Source organism: Erythrolamprus reginae, chromosome Z (genome assembly GCF_031021105.1).
Source record: "Erythrolamprus reginae isolate rEryReg1 chromosome Z, rEryReg1.hap1, whole genome shotgun sequence".
Lineage (NCBI taxonomy): Eukaryota > Metazoa > Chordata > Lepidosauria > Squamata > Dipsadidae > Erythrolamprus > Erythrolamprus reginae.
Window position 1 is genome coordinate 58109381 of NC_091963.1, and position 21763 is coordinate 58131143.

The following is a 21763-nucleotide window of genomic DNA, read 5'->3' on the forward strand; positions in this document are numbered from 1 at the left end:
CCAGTGGGGGGGAGGTGGATTCGTGCTTCTGTCTTCTCACCCCTCCCCCACCTCACCGGCTTCCCATTTTCCCCCTCTTGTGCGCCGTTTGAGTGGTTGGCTGGCGCCTTTGCTTGAGCCGGGGAGAGGAGGCACTTGCGAGAAGACAGAAGCTCAAGATTTGCTAAGGAGATCCACTTGGGAGGGCAGCAGGGAATGGAGGAGGAGGAGATCCAGAGTAGCCTGCAGCCGCAGAGGAAAAGGAGGAAGAGGAAAGAAAGAAGAACCCTCGCCGACAGCATAATTATTTATTTAAGTACCGGTATTTTAAAAATAAATTTAAACTCCTTGTAGCGGCAGGAGAGCGAGAGAGAGAGAAACGAGCCTTTTCCTCGGAGGAGGAGGAGGAGTTGGCTGGCGTCTTTGCTTGAGCCGGGGAGAGGAGGCAACGGCCCCACCCTCCCCACAGCTGCTTCTCTAGGAGAGCGGCTGTGGGGAGGGTGGGGCCGTTGCCTCCTCTCCCCGGCTCAAGCAAAGACGCCAGCCAACTGCTCCTCCTCCTCCGAGGAAAAGGCTCGTTTCTCTCTCTCTCGCTCTCCTGCCGCTACAAGGAGTTTAAATTTATTTTTAAAATACTGGTACTTAAATAAATAATTATGCTGTCGGCGAGGGTTCTTCTTTCTTTCCTCTTCCTCCTTTTCCTCTGCGGCTGCAGGCTACTCTGGATCTCCTCCTCCTCCTCCAGCATTCCCTGCTGCCCTCCCTTAGCAAATCTGCTTCCCGGAACAACACATGGGGCAATAAAGGGAAATGGGGGAGGAGAGAGCCAGCAAGCTAAAGTGGGGGTGGGGGAAACGGCATGAACTCTCTCCAGGCTTTAGAAGCCCCCAACCGGAGAGAGAAGCAGATTTGTTAAAGGGATCCACTTGGTATAGCAGCTGGGGAAGGAGGAGGAGAACAGCTGTTTCCTTTCCTCCTCCTCCCCCTGCTTTCGTCCCAAGTGGATCTCTTTAGCAAATCTGCTTCCCTGCACAACACAGAGGAGGAGGGAGGATCAGGGGTGAAAGATCCAGCCAACGAGCCAGCCAGCAAGCTAAAGGGGGGAGGGGAACAGCATGAGCTCTCCCCAGGCTTCTAAAAACTCAATTTTAAAGAGCCCTGGGTTAGGGTTAGAAATGCAAGAGTCTTCAAACCTGGAAAGATTAAGGCTTGTGGACTTCAACTCCTACTCCTGAAGTAGCATGGCTGGTGCAGGAATTCTGGGAGTTGAAGTCCACTAGTCTTAAAACTGTCAAGTTTAAAGAGCCCTGGGTTAGGGTTAGAAATGCAAGAGTCTTCAAACCTGGAAAGATTAAGGCTTGTGGACTTCAACTCCTACTCCTGAAGTAGCATGGCTGGTGCAGGAATTCTGGGAGTTGAAGTCCACTAGTCTTAAAACTGTCAAGTTTAAAGAGCCCTGGGTTAGGGTTAGAAATGCAAGAGTCTTCAAACCTGGAAAGATTAAGGCTTGTGGACTTCAACTCCTACTCCTGAAGTAGCATGGCTGGTGCAGGAATTCTGGGAGTTGAAGTCCACTAGTCTTAAAACTGTCAAGTTTAAAGAGCCCTGGGTTAGGTTTAGAAATAGGTTTTATCTTGGTTGCTGATTGAGCTACTTTTTTTACTTTTTAATTTATTGTTATTACCAGATTGCTTTTGTTTACCCTCTTTTAAATTTACAGAACTAGTTTACTGGTTTTCTTTAAAATAAATATTCTAAAACATTTAATCTAGTGATGTCTCAATTAATGTAATTTTATTGGTTTCCATTTTTATAAGTTACCAGTAGCCACTGCATTTTCTAACCTCGGCTTATACTCGGGTCAATAAGTTTTCCCAGTTTTTGTGGCAAAAACTGGTGCCTCGGCTTATACTCGGGTCGGCTTATACTCGAGTATATACGGTATATTACCAAGCAGCCGCCTTAACATGGATTAAAAATTGGATAACCCTAGAGGACACGAGAACATTAAAATTAGAAGGACATGATCTTATGCTTGGCTGGCATGCCTTCGTTTGGTATGATAAAGACAAAAATCACTCTTATTTTAAAAGACATACATTAAGAAAATACTTATTTGATGTATGGAAAGATATTAAGAAAAAACACTTTTTAACAATTCCGGATTAGGTTGCCCCGTTAGACGCAATAATACATCCAAATTCCATCAAGGATACAAGAAAAATAAGATATAAAGACTTGTTAGATGATCAAATGAAACTAAAAACTAGAATTAAATTACAAGACGAAGGGATACAAATCGATTGGTGGCATTATGCACAGATTAGATCTAGATACCAGAAAGATAATACACTTTATATATTCAATAAAAACAAAAATTTGTTAAGTGATTTAATTACTAAAAACCAAAACAGGGTAATTGGGAAAATATATAAATATTTGATTGCTCACAAGAATATTGACTTAACATTAAAAGATAGTATGATACTGTGGTGCAGAAATATAGGCAAAGAAATAGATTTAGACACATGGGAGAAAGTTTGGATGTGCAATTGGAAGATGACAAAAGCAGTTTCTTTGAAAGAGAATCAAATTAAAATGTTTTATAGATGGCATCTCCCACCAAGCAGAATAGCAAAAATGTTCCCTAAGACATCACCTTTGTGTTGGAAATGTAAGAAAGAAATAGGATCCTACTACAGAAATTACACCGGAGTTCTGTTTACTAGGAATTACTAACCAAAATTATAAAAAAGAAATCTTGTACTTAATTATACATATTTTTACAGCGGCAAGGATTATTTACGCGCAAAATTGGAAAGGGGAAAATATCCCCAAAGAAGAGGGAGTTATCACAAAAATATTAGACTGCGCGGAGATGGATATGATGACAAGACGCTTGAATGATCAAGAAGAAACGAAATTTTATGAAACATGGAACAATGTTTATGAATGGATAGATAAGAAAGAAAAAAAAACAATAGAAGATTAATAATAGGCATAGATACTTTGGTATAAATTTTTCTCTTCTTTTTATTGAGATTAATATTAGATTTAGTTTATATACATAGAATCGACAAGATTGTTTGACTTTATACTAGTTATAACTACTTTTCTTTTTTCTACAATATCACCTTTTCCTTATTAGATATTTTTGTATTAGTAGCATTGAATTACGCATTTAATCATGTATTCCTTTTTCTGTATCTGCATTTATACTTTTAAGAAAAGCGGGGATGGTACATCCCCACAGTCTATGTTAAATGTTTGTAAGTCTGTATGTTATTTTAAGAAATTTAATAAAAATATTGGGGGGGGAAAAAAAGAAAAGACCTGGTCATGGCTTACAAGTGGAACACTCAAAAAGGAGACAGAAGGACTAATTAATACTGGCAGCACAAGAACAGGCTATTAGAACAAATGCTGTCAAAGCCAGAATTGAAAAATCAACAGACGATCCAAAGTGCAGACTCTGCAAAGAAACAGATGAAACAATCGATCACATACTCAGCTGCTGCAAAAAGATCGCACAGACTGACTACAAGCATAGACATGATGCTGTGGCACAGATGATCCATTGGAACGTGTGCTGCAACTACCATTTACCAGTGGCAAAGAACTGGTGGGATCATAAGCCCGAAAAAGTGGTCGAAAATGAGCAAGCAAAACTACTGTGGGACTTCTGACTTCAGACTGACTGAATTCTGAAGCACAACACACCAGGCATTGTGATCGTGGAGAAAAAGAAAGTATGGATCATCGACATCGCAATCCCAGGAGACAGCAGAATTGAGGAGAAGCAGCTAGAGAAATTAGTGAAATACAAAGATCTAAAAATCGAGCTGCAACGACTGTGGCATAAGTCAGTGAAAGTGGTCCCAGTGGTACTTGGCACGCTGGGCGCAGTACCAAAGGATCTCAGCGGACATTTGAAAACCATTGGAATTGACAAAATCTCCACCTGTCAATTGCAAAAGGCTGCTTTACTGGGATTGGCAAACATAATTCGTCGCTACATCACGCAGTCCTAGGTGCTTAGGAACCGCCCGACTGGTGATGAAATACGAAATCCAGCATAGAGATCTCGTTTGCTGTGTTGTACTGACATAATAATAATAATAATAATAATAATAATAATAATAATAATAATAATAATAATAATATATTAGATTTGTATGCCGCCCCTCTCTGAGGACTCAGAGCAGCTCACAACAGAACAATACACAATATACGAATGCATTTAATGTTTGGGTTTGTTTTTTAAAATCATGTCTGGCTTCTTTTCTAATTTTACCAAAGTTATAGATGCAGTAATGGATGAATTTTATTTTTATTTTTATCCATTACAGAATATTGAAAAAATTCTTAAAAAATTAGAACAAAAATTGGATGAAGATGTTGTTCAGATGACAGATTTTGCACTCCAATCTACAGGTATTTGCAACAATTATTCTCTAAGCTACATAACTAGATTGGAAATCTCTACTATTAATATATAGTACAGCTTTATTTATTATACACTATAATGTGTATTTCAGTTATTAAATTAAAAGAAACATCAAAGTATTTCATGTAATCATTGTACTACTCCTTTTAATAATGCAGTTTTTGTATCAGTATCAACTACAGTATCTGAAAAATCTTCAATAGCATTTTTGCACACATTTTAATATGCAAGTTCTAAGATGCTCACTATGAAATTGTGCAAACGCACATAAGTTGCAAATTGGTAGCAAAATTTCCAGCTTTCTTACTAAATGCTTATTAGAAAATAGTCACAGCCACACTCTTTTTAGATTTACTCCTAAAAGAATGAGTTCTAGGAACATCCTGGAGATTCAAACATGATAGACAAAAGGGAACTGTAGCCCATTAAATATTTGTTTTTTTGTATTTTAGGCAGCAATAGCATTTCATTCAGAATTAATTCCAAGGTAGATGTATTTTAGATGCAGCTAATAATTTTATGTCATCTCATTGCACTTAAAATATATGGTGGCTAGTTGTATAGACATATCTCTACAATGATAAACTAAGCAACAATACTACTAAAACCACCTTAATGTGAGTTTTAATCATCTGGATAAATAGAAATATGCATTGCAAATAGCATATTCCTCAGGGTAGATTTTGTGTTATTCTTAACTTATGATAGTAGATTGAGTTCAATTATAGACATCCTGTATGGGAAAAAAGGGGGGGGGGAATATCTCATCCCTAATACTCCCGTAGTTTTGGTGTATAAGACGCATCTAGATTTTAGAGGAGGGAAAAAAGGAAAAAAGTATTCTGAACCAAATGGTATAGTATTATATTGTTTAATAAAATTCCAGTGAAGCAGAATACTTTTTACAACTATGTTACTTTTTAAAACCATGTACACTTTTTACAAACTTCAAACTTGACATATTTGTTGACTTCAACTCCCAGAATTCCTCCTCCAGTCATGCTAGCTCAGAAATAGGAGCTGAAGTCTAAAAGTCTAAGATTTGCCAGATTTAAAGACCCTTGCGCTCCGAACCCCAACTCTGGGGTATTCAAACTTGACAGCTTTAAGACTAGTGGACTTCAACTCCCAGAATTCCTCCACCAGTCATGCTAGTTCAGAAATGGAAGTTGAAGTCCACAAGCCTTTAACTTGCCAGGTTTGAAGACCCTTGCACCCCTAACTCAGGGGTCAGCTTGGAAAATAATAAAATTCCTAGATTGCCATTAGGGTTTTTTTTCTCCTCCCCTTTAGTCCTCTTATCCATAAGAGAACAAGGAAAACCAACTAAAGGCCAATAGAGCATCCACTTCATTCCCCTCCCCAACTGTGCTGTTTTCTCTTAGAAAACAGAAGAGAAGCAAGAAACAGATGCAGCACTTAGACTAGCATTGCTTCTCTATCATAAAACTCTCATAGTATCTCTATGTGAACCTAGCAGAAGAATGATTGGGCATAATTAAAACCACAAGCTCAGAATGGCAACTGGGATGTATTTTCGGACGCACCAAAATCCGTCTAAAAAAAGATACACCCTAATATCAATCTCCAAAGGGTAGATAAGAGGCCAGCAATGAAAAGCTATGGAAAAAAGGAGCAACCCCAGAGCCATGCACCGGCTAGGAGATCATTCCACAAGTCATCTAAAAATAGCAATGTGGTGGTTGATTGTCTCTTTTTGGGGAGCGGGAGAGAGATCTGTGTATCAGGTGAGACTCTCTGAAGCTGGAGAAAATAGATGTTAATAGGAAAGAAGGAAAAGCAAGAGTGGAAGATGTCAGTGATTAGTTTTATACGTTTTGGCATTTTGGTGTAATTACAGCAGCAAAAGAGAGAGGGAAGGAGGGTGGGAGGGAAGGAGGGTGAGGAGAAAAAGGTTAGGATCTTCTGTTCTTCTCTTCTAGAAAGTGGAGAAGACAGGGAAGGGTAAAGAAAGGAGGAGAGTAAAGAGAAAGGTAGGAGATAGAGGGTGGGGAGAGGATGGAGAAAGAAGAAAGAGAGAAATTTTTAAAAAGTAGAAGGGTCAGGGGAAGAGGAAGGGAAAGGAAGGTGGAGTGAATAGAAAGCCCAAGGGAGAGACTTCCGGGTGACACTCGATCGCGCCAGGTGGGCGAAGACATCGCTCCGTCTTCGCTTTTCCTTTTCCCTGCTACAGGGTGCATTTTTGCACTTTGTCTGAGCCCAGAGGGCTCGACATAGAACAGGGGGTCTCCCGTGTCCCTAGGGGCAGATCGCCACTGCCCCGAAGGGTAGGTAAAGCCCCGCAGCTGTAACATGGAGAACCGCGCCCCAGCGGCTGCAGAGACGCGGCCATAGCGATCAGTCTATGGAGGAAGCCAAGACAATACTAAAGAAGTCTACAAAAAGCAGATCTACAGAAAGAAGAAAAGAAAAACACTTACAAGGTAATTTTTTGGTACCCAATACTTGAAAAGTGAAGACCTTGAAAGTAAAAGGCGAAGTTAAATAAAGTTTGTAACTCGGAGTGAAATCCTTCCGCAAAAATAAGAACAGCCGGATCTACTTTCCTTTGTTAGACTGCTTGTCTTGGAAAGAAAAAAAAAGGGACGTTTTTACATCTTAGTTATTATATATTGACTTTGGATTTTAAAATTTTCAAATATTTGGATTGATTACTCTAATATACTATCTATATTACATAAATAACTGGAATGAACTTTTAATTGGATTAATTTAGAAGAAATCGTGACAAATGACCTAAATTCCCTTTCAATGAATTTTATCTTGTTGGATTAAATTTTTGAATCTTTTTACTTCTTTTGAAATTGGACTACATTAGACATTTATAATTAAGAAAATAAAGAAGAACAAGATTTGTATTAATTTGGAGGTATTCATTGAAGGACTATTTTTACTGATGGCAAGAGCGCAAGGATCAAGTTAAAAAAGATGGATTAGAACTCTTTTCACCTTAATTTTTTCCGATTTTATATTATTCGATTTTTATATTAGCAACATAACTACTTTGTATTTATTTTTTTTGGCATCCTTTTGTGGACTGTGGACTTTGGACTTATTTTTGGACCTAATTTCTTCCTTTTTTGCCTAATAAAAGATTGAGAACCAAGACAGAACATCCTGGAAAAAATTTAAAACCTGCTTTTTTCTTCTTTCCATTTTTTCCATTTAGAAAACATTTATATATTTTTACCTCTTTTTATATAATATAAATATTTTTAAAGTTATTGATACGCCTTTTAATTTTTATTCTTATTTTTAATATTAGTATTTTTTTCTTTACTTCATATTTTTAACATACAAAATTACGTAATTTTAAATTCTTAAATATCCTTTCCTCTCTTATATTTTTCTTTTTTATACCTACTTGGGTTGTTTTCTCTTTACTTTTTTTGGTCAAATTTGATATTTAAAATGTGTTAGAGTTTTGTTTTCCCCTTTCTTCACTTGGTTTATCCCCCCAATTTAACAATATAGCATAGTGTTTATTAAGTGAATATTTTTTCCTCTCTATTATTATTCCTCTTCTTTTATTATTTTTTATTTTTATTAATCTTAAACTTTTTCTATCCTCCAAAATATATAGCATACTTTTTGTTTATTCTTTCTTTCTCTCTCTTATCTTATATTTTTCATACCTTTATTTGAATTGATCTTTTAAAGGATTGTTCTATTGTTAAATTCTTAATTTTTTTCTTTTTTTCTAAATTGTCTATATTACTTTAAATATAAAGCAAAATAAGTTCTATTAAAATATTGTATAATAAATTGTAAACTTCTGAGATATGAAAGGTTCCTACAGGGCTCAAATTGTGACTTCTGTTACAACAACAACAACTCGAAAACAAACATCCACTCCAACTCCAACCCCAACTCCCACCCCAAAGGTATCTCCAACACCATCCCCTTTACAACAAAGAACAATAACAACAATGCTAGACAAGGAAAAAGAAAAAGAGAAAGAAAAGCCACCGGCAGAATCTACCCTTCAGTCTATTCAAGATACTTTAGCAGGTATTCAAGACTTTATGCAGAAAACGCAAACACAAACAAAAATTCAACTAGATACAAATAAAGAAGTGAAAAAATATTATGAAGAAATGAAACAAGAGATGAAAAATGAAATGGGTACCTTGAAAACTGAGCTCAAGAAGGAGATCAGTGAACTTAAAACTGAAATCAGTGAAGTTAAAGGGAGCATGAACGAGATGGATGGAAATATGAAAGTAATACAACAGAATTTACAAGAAAACGAAAAAAGAATAAAAGCAACAGAAGAAAAAGTCCATGATATAGGACAAAAGGTGGAGGAATATGAAGAACATAAGTATGCGGCCTGTAGAGGCTTTGACAAAGCAATAACTAACCTTGAACTTCAATCCGCATCACATGGCTTGAGATTTCAAAACATTGAGGAAGAAAAGGATGAAGATTTATCGGCAAAGATGGCAGAGATAATAGGAGAAATGCTACAAGTGGACTCACAACTTATAAGAGAGTTAGATGAAATTTATAGAGTCCAAACGGGCTATGCAAGACGACACAACTTACCAAGAGAAGTCCACATCAAGTTTGCAAGAAGAGTAATCAAAGATGACATTTTAAAACAGGCAAGAAACCAGACTTGGAAACACAAAGGGAAAGATATTACAATTCTGAAACAAGTTCCAAAGAGGGTAAGAGAAAGCAGAAGAGAGTATTATTTTCTTACAAGTGTCTTAATCAAAAAGAATATAGTTTTTTGATGTTTAGTACCAGAAGAGCTTACCCTGACTTGGCAAGCAATGAAAATCAAGATAGAGAGTGTGGACAAAGCAAGAGCTTTTTTCGCGCAAAGTGGACTGAATAAGATTGACCAATTACAGATAGAACTTAAGGATAAAGAAGAATGGGGGGCCACCAGTAAAGAAAGGGGAGAAAAGCAAGATGTTAAAAAGAAACAACCACAAGCTCAACAAGAATTGGTGTTAGATAGTAGATTACGTGAACTGACAGAAATAAAAAAATACTACAAATAGAAATGTCACATGACTTGAAAATTTTTTCAGTCAACGTTAATGGTTTGAACAACCCCAGGAAAAGAAATCAAATATTGGCTAAACTCAGAAAACAAAAAGCACAAATAAATATTTTACAAGAAGTTCATATTAAAAAATCAAAGAGAAGCCTTCTTAATAATTCAAAATTGGGGAAACTTTATACTAGTTTGGCAAATCAAAAGAAAAGAGGAGTAGCAATGTATATTGATGAAATAATTGAATCAAAACAAATATACAGTGATAGTGAAGGCAGAATTTTAATGGTACAATTAGATCTAGAAATGAAACCTCTCGTAATTATTTCAATTTATGCACCAAATGACAACCAAAAACAATTTTATAAAGAATTGCATGACAAAATAATTGAACTATCAATAGAAAATATGATTATAATAGGCGATTTTAATGCAATTTCAGATAGTCAAATGGATTACACAGGGGGGAAAAAAGAAAAGGAAAAAAAAGGTAATTTTACCTACATTTTGGAAAATGAGAACAGAATTATTATTAAAAGATATGTGGCGTGAATGCCACCCACAAAATAAACAATATACTTTTTACTCTAACCCTCATAAAACTTGGTCTAGGATTGATATGGCCTGGGCACCACCACACACAATGGAGAAGATTAGAGATATCGAGATTGAAACTAATAGTTGGGCAGAACATAATCCGTTAGTTATATATTGGAAAGGTAAGAGAAAAGTAAATAACTGGTCAATGAATAGAAACATATTACCTAATCCTGAATACAAAGAATGGATAGAGAAAGAATTGGAGGCCTTTTTTTAAAATAAATAAAAATAATGACACTACCCGACAAAATATTTGGTATACAACAAAGGCATATATACGTGGGCTAACAATCTCTTATATGGCGAAAAAGAATAAAGAGAAGAAGTTGCAGTATTAAGAGTTAGAAGATGAATTGAAAAACTAGAATTAGAAATGCAAAAAGATGAACATGATGATAAAGTTAAAAATCAGAGAGATGTACTAAAACACAAAATAAGGTTGATAGAACAAGAATCAATGGTGGAACAAATAAAAAGAGCAAAACAAGAATACTTTGAACATGCAAATAAACCAGGAAGATGGTTGGCATATAAACTTAGGAAAGAGAGAGAAAACAAAATTATTAAAAAATTAATAGATAGTAAAGGTGTAACAAGACATAGAACAGATGGAAAAAAAGGAAATAGCATTAGAATTTTACAGGAAACTATGGAAAAGAAGAAATAAAAGAAGATTTAATTTTTGATTATTTAAGTGCTATAGATTTACTGGCATTAATGGAAGTTCAACAACAAAAACTAAACAAACCTATTACAGAAATAGAATTACAACAATCTATTAAAAATCAGAAAAATAATAAAGCTACTGGTCCAGATGCGATACCAACAGAATTTTATAAGTTAGACATTGAAATACTTTTAAAAAACATGTTAGAAATATTTAATCAAATAATAGCAGATGGTAAAATACCAAAAACATGGACAGAAACTTTAATTAATACACAAAGTGGAAACTGAGAAGGGGAAAAAATGAAAATTACAGACCAATATCATTATTAAATGTAGATTATAAAATTTTTATATCAATATTTGCTACTAGGTTTTAAAACATTATAAATGGAATAATAGATGAAGACCAGAACGGGTTTTTACCAGGTAGAAAAATTAAAAATAATTTAAGAACAATAATAAATACCTTAGAATATTATGAACAACATCCTGAAAAACAAATTTCACTTATATTTTTAGATGCTAAAAAAGCATTTGATAAGGTAGACTGGAACTTTATGAAAATACAATTAAATAAGATGAATGTAGGACCCAATTTTTAAAATATAATTGACGCTATATATTCTAACCAATCAGCTAGAATTATAATAAACAATGAACAAACATGAAAATTAGAAATACAAAGAGGAGTGAGGCAAGGATGTCCAATATCACCATTATTATTTATTTTAACACTAGAAGTGTTATTAATAAAAATAAGAGCAGAAAAAGAAATAGAAGATTAAAAAAGAAATATATAAAGTCCAAGCCTTCGCGGATGATGTAGTTTTTATAATAGAGGATTCTTTAGCATCAATTCTAAAGTTAATAGATTTTATAGAAGAATACGGGAAAGTTGCAGGTCTGAAAATTAACTAGGAAAAGACACAGATACTAACAAAAAATATGACAGAGCTACAGACAAAATATCTTGAAAATTTAACAAACATGAAAGTTACAAAAAAGGTGAAATACCTGGGCATATGGATTACCTCCAAAGCTATATCTTTAAAAAATGATAATTATATAAAATTGTTAGGACAGCTTAAAAAGGATTTGGAAATATGGAATAATTTGCAGTTATCCGTAATTGGAAGAATCTCCACAATTAAAATGAATATCCTCCCTAAAGGATTATTTATTTTCCAAGTTATTCCAATCAATCCTGGGCCAATTTTTTTAAAAGAATAAAATAGAATCACAAAAAAATTCATATGGCAAGGTAAGAAACCAAGAATAAAACAAAATTCATTAGAAGACCGTAAAGAAAGAGGAGGCCTCGGCCTCCCCAATTGGAAGTTATATTATCAAGCCACCGCTCTAACATGGATAAAATAATGGTTAACTCTTGAAACTCGAAGATTACTTAATCTAGAAGGCCAGGATTTAATGTTAGGCTGGCATGCCTTTATATGGTATGAAAAGTTTAAAACCCACTCATATTTTAAAAGTAATATTATTAGAAAAGCATTAATAGATGCTTGGAATGAAATAAGGAAAAATCATTTCTTAGTAATGCCAGAGTGGATTTCACCAATTGAAGCCATTTCACACCCAAATCTTTTAAAAGATGGTAAGATATGGAAATATGGAGATTTATGGGATAATCAATTAAAATTAAGAACTAAACAAGAACTGCAAGAGATAGGTGTTGATATAGATTGGTGTCAGTATGTACAGATTAATTCTAGATATCAAAAGGACGTTAGAACTTTTATCTTTAAAAAAGATAACAATATATTTGGGAAATTATTGATTCAAAATCAAGGGAAATTAATTGGGAAGCTATATAAATATTTAATAAATTACAAAACGATAGGCTGGATATTGAAAGATAATATGATTAGTTGGTGCAAAAATTTTGGAAAAGAAATAAATTTGGAAACATGGGAAAAGGTATGGATACATAATTGGAAAATAACAAAATCAATTTCTTATAAAGAAAACCAAATTAAGATGTTTTACAGATGGCATCTTCCACCATATAGGATTTCAACGATGTTCCCTAATACCTCTCCTATTTGTTGGAAATGTAAAAAAGAAATTGGTACATATTTTCATACATGGTGGACCTGCCCTGAAGCTAAGATTTATTGGAATAAAGTAGAAAAATTGTTAAAGAAAATAACGAACAAGAAGATTAAAAAGACTCCAGAATTCTTCCTAATAGGCATCTGTGATATCAAACATAAAAAAGAAATATATTATTTAATAATTCATATTTTAGTGGCGGCAAGAATTACATTTGCGCAAAAATGGAAAGAAAAGGAAATACCAAAAGATGAAGAAGTATTTTAAAAAATTATGGAATGTGCAGAATTAGATATGATGACGAGACGGTTAAATAATCAAATGGAAACAGTTCTATTAAATCTGGGACAAAGTGTATAATTGGTGGAATGTTAAAAAAGAGTTTTAATAATATATGAATAATTTTTAAAACATTTGAATTTATTAAAATATATGATATATTGAAATTTTAAGGATAGTAGTATATTAAGAAATTTAAAGGATAAGGTTTTTAGATTGAGTAACTGATTTTAATTATTTCATTACAGTGTTAAAATAGATACAAAGAAGTAGATTTTAAATTGTATAATTATATAGTATTGCAGTATTTTAAGAAATTTTAAGCATAAGTTTTTTGTGTTTAATTAATTGACTTTAATTTAATTATATTATTACAATGAAAATATAAAACTGAATGTTATATTTTAGTAGTATATTGATAAAATTTATGGATATTAGAATTGACTTCAATTACACAAACTAGAATACCAAAATGGAAACACAGATGTAGATGTTATAATATAGCAGTATATTATGAACTGCTTTTCTGTATTGATCTGATTATAGTTAGACTTTTTTTTTGTATTAGTTAGACTTCTATGATTAGCAGAGCAATGGCAGCTCCTTTAAATGTCAAATGTTGTTTGTATTGTTTGTCTTAAAGAAAAAACAATAAAAATACTAAAAAGAAAAAAAAAAGCCCAAGGGAGCGAGGAAAGCAAGGAGCCAGGGAAGACTTTGCTGCACCCTCCCACACACACATATTGATAAAGCATGAGTTCTGGTCACCCGTAATAAGGAAACTACTATGAATCCCTCAAGCCATAAAGTCCTTTAAAAAAAAAAACAACCATCAAACTGGCAGAATCTTCTTTTTATTCTGTTGCTTGACCAGATATTCCCTTTGAAGAGGGGAGAGTATGCCAATTAGCTGTAGAAGAAAGTTTGTGAAAATCATTTCTCCCTTAGACTATCCACGATTGAACTCTCCAGGTTCCTAAGAGGTCAGTAAGGGGCGTATATAAGTGCACTGGTGTGCCTTTCGTCCCCTGTCCAATTGTCTCTCCTTATCTTATATATCATATATCTTTTCTTCCTTTCATATATATTTTCTATTTTTATATCTTTTTTTCCATCCTTTTCTTTATATATAATACTTCATGTCTATTCTCTTCAATATGTATTGTGTATTGGAGAAAATAAATGATCTGAGTAATGATCTGAGACTAAGGGGCTTAGAAGTGTTGCCTTTGTCATGATCAGATCATTTTCTACTGCGGCTTAACTTCCTGGCTCTAATCCTTCCCTGCAGGGAGGCGGAACCGATTAGGAGGTTCCGCCCCAGACGCCTGATGGATCCTGAAAGTTTTCAGAGGGCACTTGGGGTTATTCCAAATACACTCGTCCACAGTTTGGCAGAGTCTCTTGCTGAGGCCTGGAACAAGGCTGCAGCGGAGGCTCTTGACCGGATTGCGCCATTGCGACCTCTGCGGCACTAGACCCCGTCAAGCTCCATGGTTCAACAAGGAGGTCCAGGAGTTGAAACGCCAGAAGAGATGTCTGGAGAAGCAATGGAGGAAGAGTAAGCCTGAATCCGATCAAACACTTGTAAGAGCTTTTATTAAGACTTACAAAGTGGCGCTCAAGGCAGCAAGATGCGCATATCATGCCGCCATAATTGCATCAGCGGAATCTCACCCAGCTGCTCTGTTTAGGGTGACCCGCTCCCTTCTTAATCAGGGGGGAGTTGGGGAGCCCATGCAGAGTAGTGCCGAGGACTTTAATACATTTTTCGCTGATAAAATCGCTTGGATCCGGGCGGATCTCGACTCCGATTGGATAGCAGAGTCAACTGACAATGAGTCAGTCGAGGTGACTGGGGCCCCTACTTGTCCATCTGTCTGGGAAGAGTTTGATCTGGTGACACCTGATGAAGTGGACAAGGCCATTGGAGCTGTGAGTTCCGCCACCTGCCTACTGGATCCTTGTCCCTCCTGGCTGGTCTCGGCCAGCAGGGAGGTGACGCGGAGCTGGGTCCAGGAGATTATCAACGCTTCTTTGGGGAGGGGATCCTTTCCGGCTCTGTACAAGGAGGCACTTGTGCGCCCCCTCCTCAAGAAGCCTTCTCTGGACCCAGCCGTACTTAATAACTATCGTCCAGTCTCCAACCTTCCCTTTATGGGGAAGGTTGTTGAGAAGGTGGTGGCGCTCCAGCTCCAGCGGTCCTTGGAAGAAGCCAATTATCTAGGTCTTCAGCAGTCAGGTTTCAGGCGCAGTTACAGCACGGAAACTGCTTTGGTTGTGTTGATGGATGATCTCTGGCAGGCCCGGGACAGGGGTTTATCCTCTGTCCTAGTGCTTCTTGACCTCTCAGCGGCTTTCGATACCATCGACCATGGTATCCTTCTGCACCGGCTGGAGGGGTTGGGAGTGGGAGGCACTGTCCTTCAGTGGTTCTCCTACCTCTCCGGCCGGTCGCAGATGGTGTTAGTGGGGGGTCAGAGGTCGACCTCGAGGTCTCTCCCTTGTGGGGTGCCTCAGGGGTCGGTCCTCTCCCCCCTGCTATTTAATATCTACATGAAACCGCTGGGGGAGATCATCCAAGGGCATGGGGTGAGGTATCAACAGTGCGCTGATGATACCCAGCTGTACATCTCCATCCCATGTCCAATCAGCGAAGCAGTGGAAGTGATATGCCGGTGCTTGGAGGCTGTTGGGGCATGGATGGGTGTCAACAGACTCAAACTCAACCCGGATAAGATGGAGTGGCTGTGGGTTTTGCCTCCCAAGGACAACTCCATCTGTCCTTCCATTACCCTGGGGGGGGGAAGTATTCACCCCCCCTCAGAGAGGGTCCACAACTGGGGCATCCTCCTCGATCCAAAGCTCACATTAGAGAAACATCTTTCAGCTGTGTTGAGGGGGGGCATTTCCCCAGGTTTGCCTGGTGCACCAGTTGTGGCCCTATCTGGATCAGGAGTCACTGCTCACAGTCACTCATGCCCTCATCACCTCGAGGCTCGACTACTGTAATGCTCTCTACATGGGGCTACCTTTGAAGAATGTTCGGAAACTTCAGATCATGCAGAATGCAGCTGCGAGAGCAATCATGGGCTTCTCTAAATATGCCCATGTTACTCCAAAACTCCGCAGTCTGCATTGGTTGCCGATCAATTTCCGGTCACAATTCAAAGTGTTGGTTATGACCTATAAAGCCCTTCATAGCATCGGGCCAGAATATCTCCGGGATCGCCTTCTGCCGCACGAATCCCAGCGATCGGTTAGGTCCCACAGAGTTGGCCTTCTCCGGGTTCCGTCGACTAAACAATGTCGTCTGGCGGGGAAGAGCCTTCTCTGTGGTGGCTCCGACCCTCTGCAACCAGCTCCCTCCAGAGATTAGGATTGCCCCCACCCTCCTTGCCTTTTGGAAACTCCTTAAAACCCACCTCTGTCGTCAGGCATGGGGGAATTGAAACATCTCCCCCTTGCCCATGTAGTTTTTGTGTATGATTCGATTGTGTGCTTCTTTTTAATATATTGGGGCTCTTTTGGATTTTTTAACTTAAAACTGTAATTTAGATTGTGAAATATTAGATTTGTTACTATGGTTTGTTTACCATTGTTGTGAGCCGCCCTGAGTTTACGGAGAGGGGCGGCATATAAATCCAATAAATCTAATCTAATCTAATCTAATCTAAATAAATAAATAAAAATAAAAATAAAATGACCTCCTTTCCGTTCCCTCCTCCATTGCATGATGGTTGTATACATCTTTGCTACTATCTCACCCCCAACTCTTTTCTTCACCCTGCATCGCTTCTTGCATCTCATCTATTTATGGAAAAAAGGAGCTTCAACTTCCTCTCCCCAACCTCCAAACAACACGGAAACTTCCAAGAAAAAATACAGATATTTAAAAGGAGCTCGGCATTTCACGAAATTCCAAGGATCAACTGTTTTAGATTCAATCCCCCTCCCCAACCGCCTTGTCTCTCTTTTTCTCTCCTTTAAGTAATCTCTTCTGGTTTGCTTTTCAATTTTTAATTCATTGCAATGTTTACTGTCAAAACATACAATGGAAAAGAACGTATGGATGTGTGTGGTGCTCACGGCAGAATGTTTTTTTAAAAAACACCCGAAACACTGGTACATCTACTTGCAAAAGCAGGAAGGCACAATTTTGTTGTGTAATATTGGGAGGGGGGGAGAGAAGCTCGGATGCCGCCCAGACACTGCTGCCTCGCACTCCCCTCCGGGCAGAGAGCCAGCCCCAAGCATTCTAGAACGCCCCCCTCCCAAACAGATGGAACGTTTGCAACAGAGGAAGGGACAAGGCGAGGAGGAAATCAAGTTTGCAGCTGCAGCTGCCAGGCTTTGGTAACAGGAAAAAAATGCTGGCAAGCCCCAAAGCCAGCTGATTAAGCATTTGCTCCTCTCTCTCCCCCCACTCCACTGAGTCAGCCATCTTCAGCCATCTTTCTTTCCTTCCCCCAAAGAGGTACAAGTCATTCCATTATGTACCAACTGACCCATCACTTCTTGCAGTTCATGGGAGTCCCGGCAAATGGGCCAGGCAATGGCTTGAGATGCGGGAGCAGTAGCTGGGGGTGTTGCAGCAGCTGGCGCCGTCGGAGGCTGCAGGATGCAGAAGTTGCCAGCAGCGGTGGTAGTGGCTTTCTTCTGGTGCGGTGGCTGCAGCAGCTTTCCCATGTTTTGATGACTGCAGTGGAAGCTAGCCGCCGCCGCTGCCATCAAGCCACGTGAGAAGCTGTAACGCCACTGCCGTCACGGACTACGCTGTTGACTACTACAAGAAGGATTGGTGGTGGCAGCTCTTTCTCAGGCAGAATCAGCTCTCTAATTCCACCCATTATCGCCATTGCCACCATCGCCCAATGCCCATGCAACATTTGGTGTATAAGGCGCACCCAGTTTTTGACACACTTTTTTGAGGTAAAAAGCTGTGTCTCATACACTGAAAAATATGGTATGTTTGCTAATTGTTTGTTGTACATAAACTGTAATAGATATTATATTTTCTGGATTCTATTTGCTCTTAAATGGCATTAGTCTTGCATGCCTGAATTTGTTTATATAATATTCTTTAAAATAAATAAATGATGAGATATTTAATTGTAATACATTGTTTTAGGTGCCAGTATAGTTCAGTCCAGAACCACTAGAAGCTACCACTATCTTGGCTGGACCTATTCCTGGATGTCATTCATTATATTCCCTTTTGTGAAATCACCAGATATAATTATTCAGGTATAAATAAATATAAAGTATTTGGGGAGCAGTATTGGGCTGTAAGATGGAGAATAGATTCCTTGAGATTTTACTAGCAATTGTGGCTAGAATCTTCAGAGGCAAAGTGATACATTATGCAAACCAAAGTTAATTGCTTGGGGTCAAGTCTTTATTTATTTTTATTTATTTATTTGTTTTGTTAAGTATGTATTAGTGGTTTACAAAGATATAACAATATATATTTGTATACATGATACTGGTAAGAGGGAAACATTTGGACAGGGGACACGCCCCTTGCTGACCTCTTAGGAATCGGGAGAGGTCAACAGTGGATAGTCTAAGGATAGACTGGGGTTTAAGTGATGATACTACAGAGTCTGGTAGTGAGTTATATGCATCAACTACCTGGTTATTAAAGTCATATTTCCTGCAGTCGAGTTTAGAACGGTTTACTTTAAGTTTGTATCTGTTGTGTGCTTGTGTGTTGTTGTGATTGAAGCTGAAGTAGTTGTTCACAGGAAGGATGTTGTAGCAGATGATTTTATGGGCTATGCTTAGGTCATATTTAAGGTGACATAGTTCTAAGCTTTCTAAACCTAGGATTGTAAGTCTAGTTGCGTAGGGTATTCTGTTGCGAGTGGAGGAGTAGAGGGCTCTTCCAGTAAAGTATCTCTGGACATTTTCTAGAATGTTTATGTCCAAAATGTGGTGTGGGTTCCAGACAGATGAGCTGTATTCAAGAATGGGTGTGGCAAAAGTTTTGTATGCTCTAGTAGTGTGAAGTTACAAGAGCAAAAGTTACATAGGATTAAATTAACAACCCTTCAAGCCTTTTTGGCGATGTTGCTGCAGTGGGCTTTGGCACTTCAATCATTTGAGATGAATATTCCAAGATCTTTTATGGAGTGAGGTTTGTCTGTAAGGTCGTGTTTATTATTATAGCCACTTGTCTTGATTTCAGATTAGCTTTTAGTCATGCTGCTTTCTGATTGGTTCTTTGTGTCCCATCTTGATTGCCATCTTTGGAGTGCAAATTCTTGATTCTTCGTTTATGCTTGGCTACTTTATTTTTATAGCATGTGGTATGCATTCTAGTTGATTACAGTAGTTTGAACAGCTGAGTCTTGATTGGATTCTTGGAAGTTTCTGATTTGCCTGAACATTTATTAAAGTTTCTTTCTTTAGTAGAAGTTTTTCAAAATGTTCCAAGTAACATTCAAAAAATATATTATATCACACAGAATAAATATCATTAATGAAACAGAATCTCAAACTATAGAAACCAAACTGAACAATTAAATCCTCGGAGATGGGTGACATACAAATCTAATAAATTATTATTAATTATTATTATTTTTAATTGAGTTATAGCATTTATACAGTAGAATGCTTAAATTATTCAGAATTTTCTCTGTATTTTCTTTAAGCCCAGTTACCACCCTGGAAACTGCTGGTCTTTTCCTGGAAATCAAGGTGAAACTGTTATCAGACTAGCTAAGGAAATTATTCCAACAGCTGTTACAATCCAACACATATCCAAGAAAATCTCCCCCACGGATGAGATCTCTAGTGCTCCTAAAGAGTTTGCTATTTATGTAAGCATCATGTTCTAATTTATTTACTAAATTTAAGTAAAAAGTAACTTGCAACTTGAATTCTTATGATTGTTATAGTTTAGGACTGCTATATAGATCAGATTGGTATCAACTAATAAGATGATTGTATTCGATCATTTCATTAAATTTTATTTTACATCCAAATATGCTTTTAAATGTACAGTGGTCCCTCGATTTGCGCGTTCTCGATTAGCGCGAAACGCTGCAACGCGGTTTTTCAAAAAATATTAATTAAAAAAATAAAATATTAAAAAATAAAAAAATTTTTATTCTGTTCCCTGAATGGAGACCGCCGGCCGCTCAATCGGGCCGGCAGGGAACAGAATGGAGCCTTCCGCGGCGGGGCTGGTAAGGGGGGGAGCCGAGGGGGGAGCCGAGCCCAGCCCCGTGGCATTCGCTTTCCTCCCGCCCGCAGCCGACTGATCGTGGGCTCCTTCGCAACCTCGGAGAGCTTCCTGGTTTTCGTGAGCTTTCATGCCCTGGAAGCTCTCCGAGGTTGCGAAGGAGCCCACGATCAGTCTCGGCTGCGGGTGGGAGGAAGGCGAATCCCCCGTGGGCTCCGTTACATCTTCCGCTGCCAGCCAGGCCATGCTGGCGGCAGCGGAACAATCGCTGGCTGTCAACTTTTCTTTTTAAAACTGGGCAGGAGCTGACTTGCCTCCCCAGTGCTAAAAAGAAAAGTTGACAGCCAGCGCTGCGACTGACGGAATGCTGAGCCTCCCGTTCTCCCCCCCCCCACCTCGCCCCTTCCGGTTTCGGCGTTCGGCAACGGAGTCCGGCGCTGGGGCCATGCGGGGCCGCTCATCCAGGGGGGCGTGGACTGGCAAGCGGCAAGCGGCAAGTGATCTGGCGGGAAGACCAAGGGAAGGTTCCTTCAGCCGCCCAACACCTGATCCGCTCCGCAGCGCGGCAACGGGGAAACCCCATCTTCGGCTCCTCGCTGCTTCCGCGCTGCGGAGCAGATCAGCTGTTGGGCGGCTGAAGGAACTTTCCCTTGGTCTTCCCCGCCGCCCACACGCAAACTCCACCATCTGCGCATGTGCGGCCATGAAAAAAATGGCGCACACGCGCAGATGGTGTTTTTACTTCCGCATCCAGTATAACGCGGAAATCGGTTAGCGCGGGAGGTCTTGGAACGTAACCCCCGCGCTAACCGAGAGATCACTGTATCCCAATATATTTGATATACCATTTGATATACAATTGGGAATATGGCACACTTATTTTATTTTACACTTTATTATGTCATTAGACTATGAACAAACCAACAAACATGATTTTAGGGCTAAATATGCTATTTTTCAAATTAACCATCTTGATTTCACCAAAAAGGTAGTCCTCGAATTACTAATGTAATTAGTATTACATTATTAATACTATGTCAATTATATTCATAACCTGAGGATTTGTAGGTGTGAATCGCGTAAGTTGGCCATGGTCACTTCCTACTTTCATCCATGCATTCTATAATCGAATACGCGGGTCATTAACTGCACATTTATTTCATGGTAGGGGAGGCTATGGGGGGGGGTAGTAATGAAACAGGCCAACTGCTTAAAACCACCCAAGGATTCCCCGACCCACTGAAATACCTCATGCTCCTCACCACCGTTCCCCGTAAGCTGTGCGTGTGAGCACTCACATGCTCCAAAATACCCACTGCGGACCCTTTTCCTCGGGCGCGCACTCCCCACCACACTGCCAGCCCGCGGGGGGGGCAGGGGGGGAGGCGTGGCCAGTAGAAGGGAGCCGCAGCTGCCCCTGCCTCTCCATGGTGCCTCTGGCCCCCTCGCGCTCCTGGCCTCTCGGCCCTGCCGCCCGATCCGCCCCCTCTCCTCCTCC

At 38.5% G+C, this 21763-nt stretch overlaps 1 protein-coding gene across 1 annotated transcript in view; it reads left to right on the forward strand.

The window, feature by feature from the left end:
- Positions 1 to 21763, forward strand: part of LOC139175816 (SUN domain-containing protein 3-like) — a 250042-nt gene that overhangs the window by 222451 nt on the left and 5828 nt on the right. The window contains 3 exon segments of the mRNA XM_070767114.1: positions 4329 to 4413; positions 18208 to 18323; positions 19733 to 19900. Coding sequence (XP_070623215.1) covers positions 4329 to 4413; positions 18208 to 18323; positions 19733 to 19900 — 369 coding nt within the window.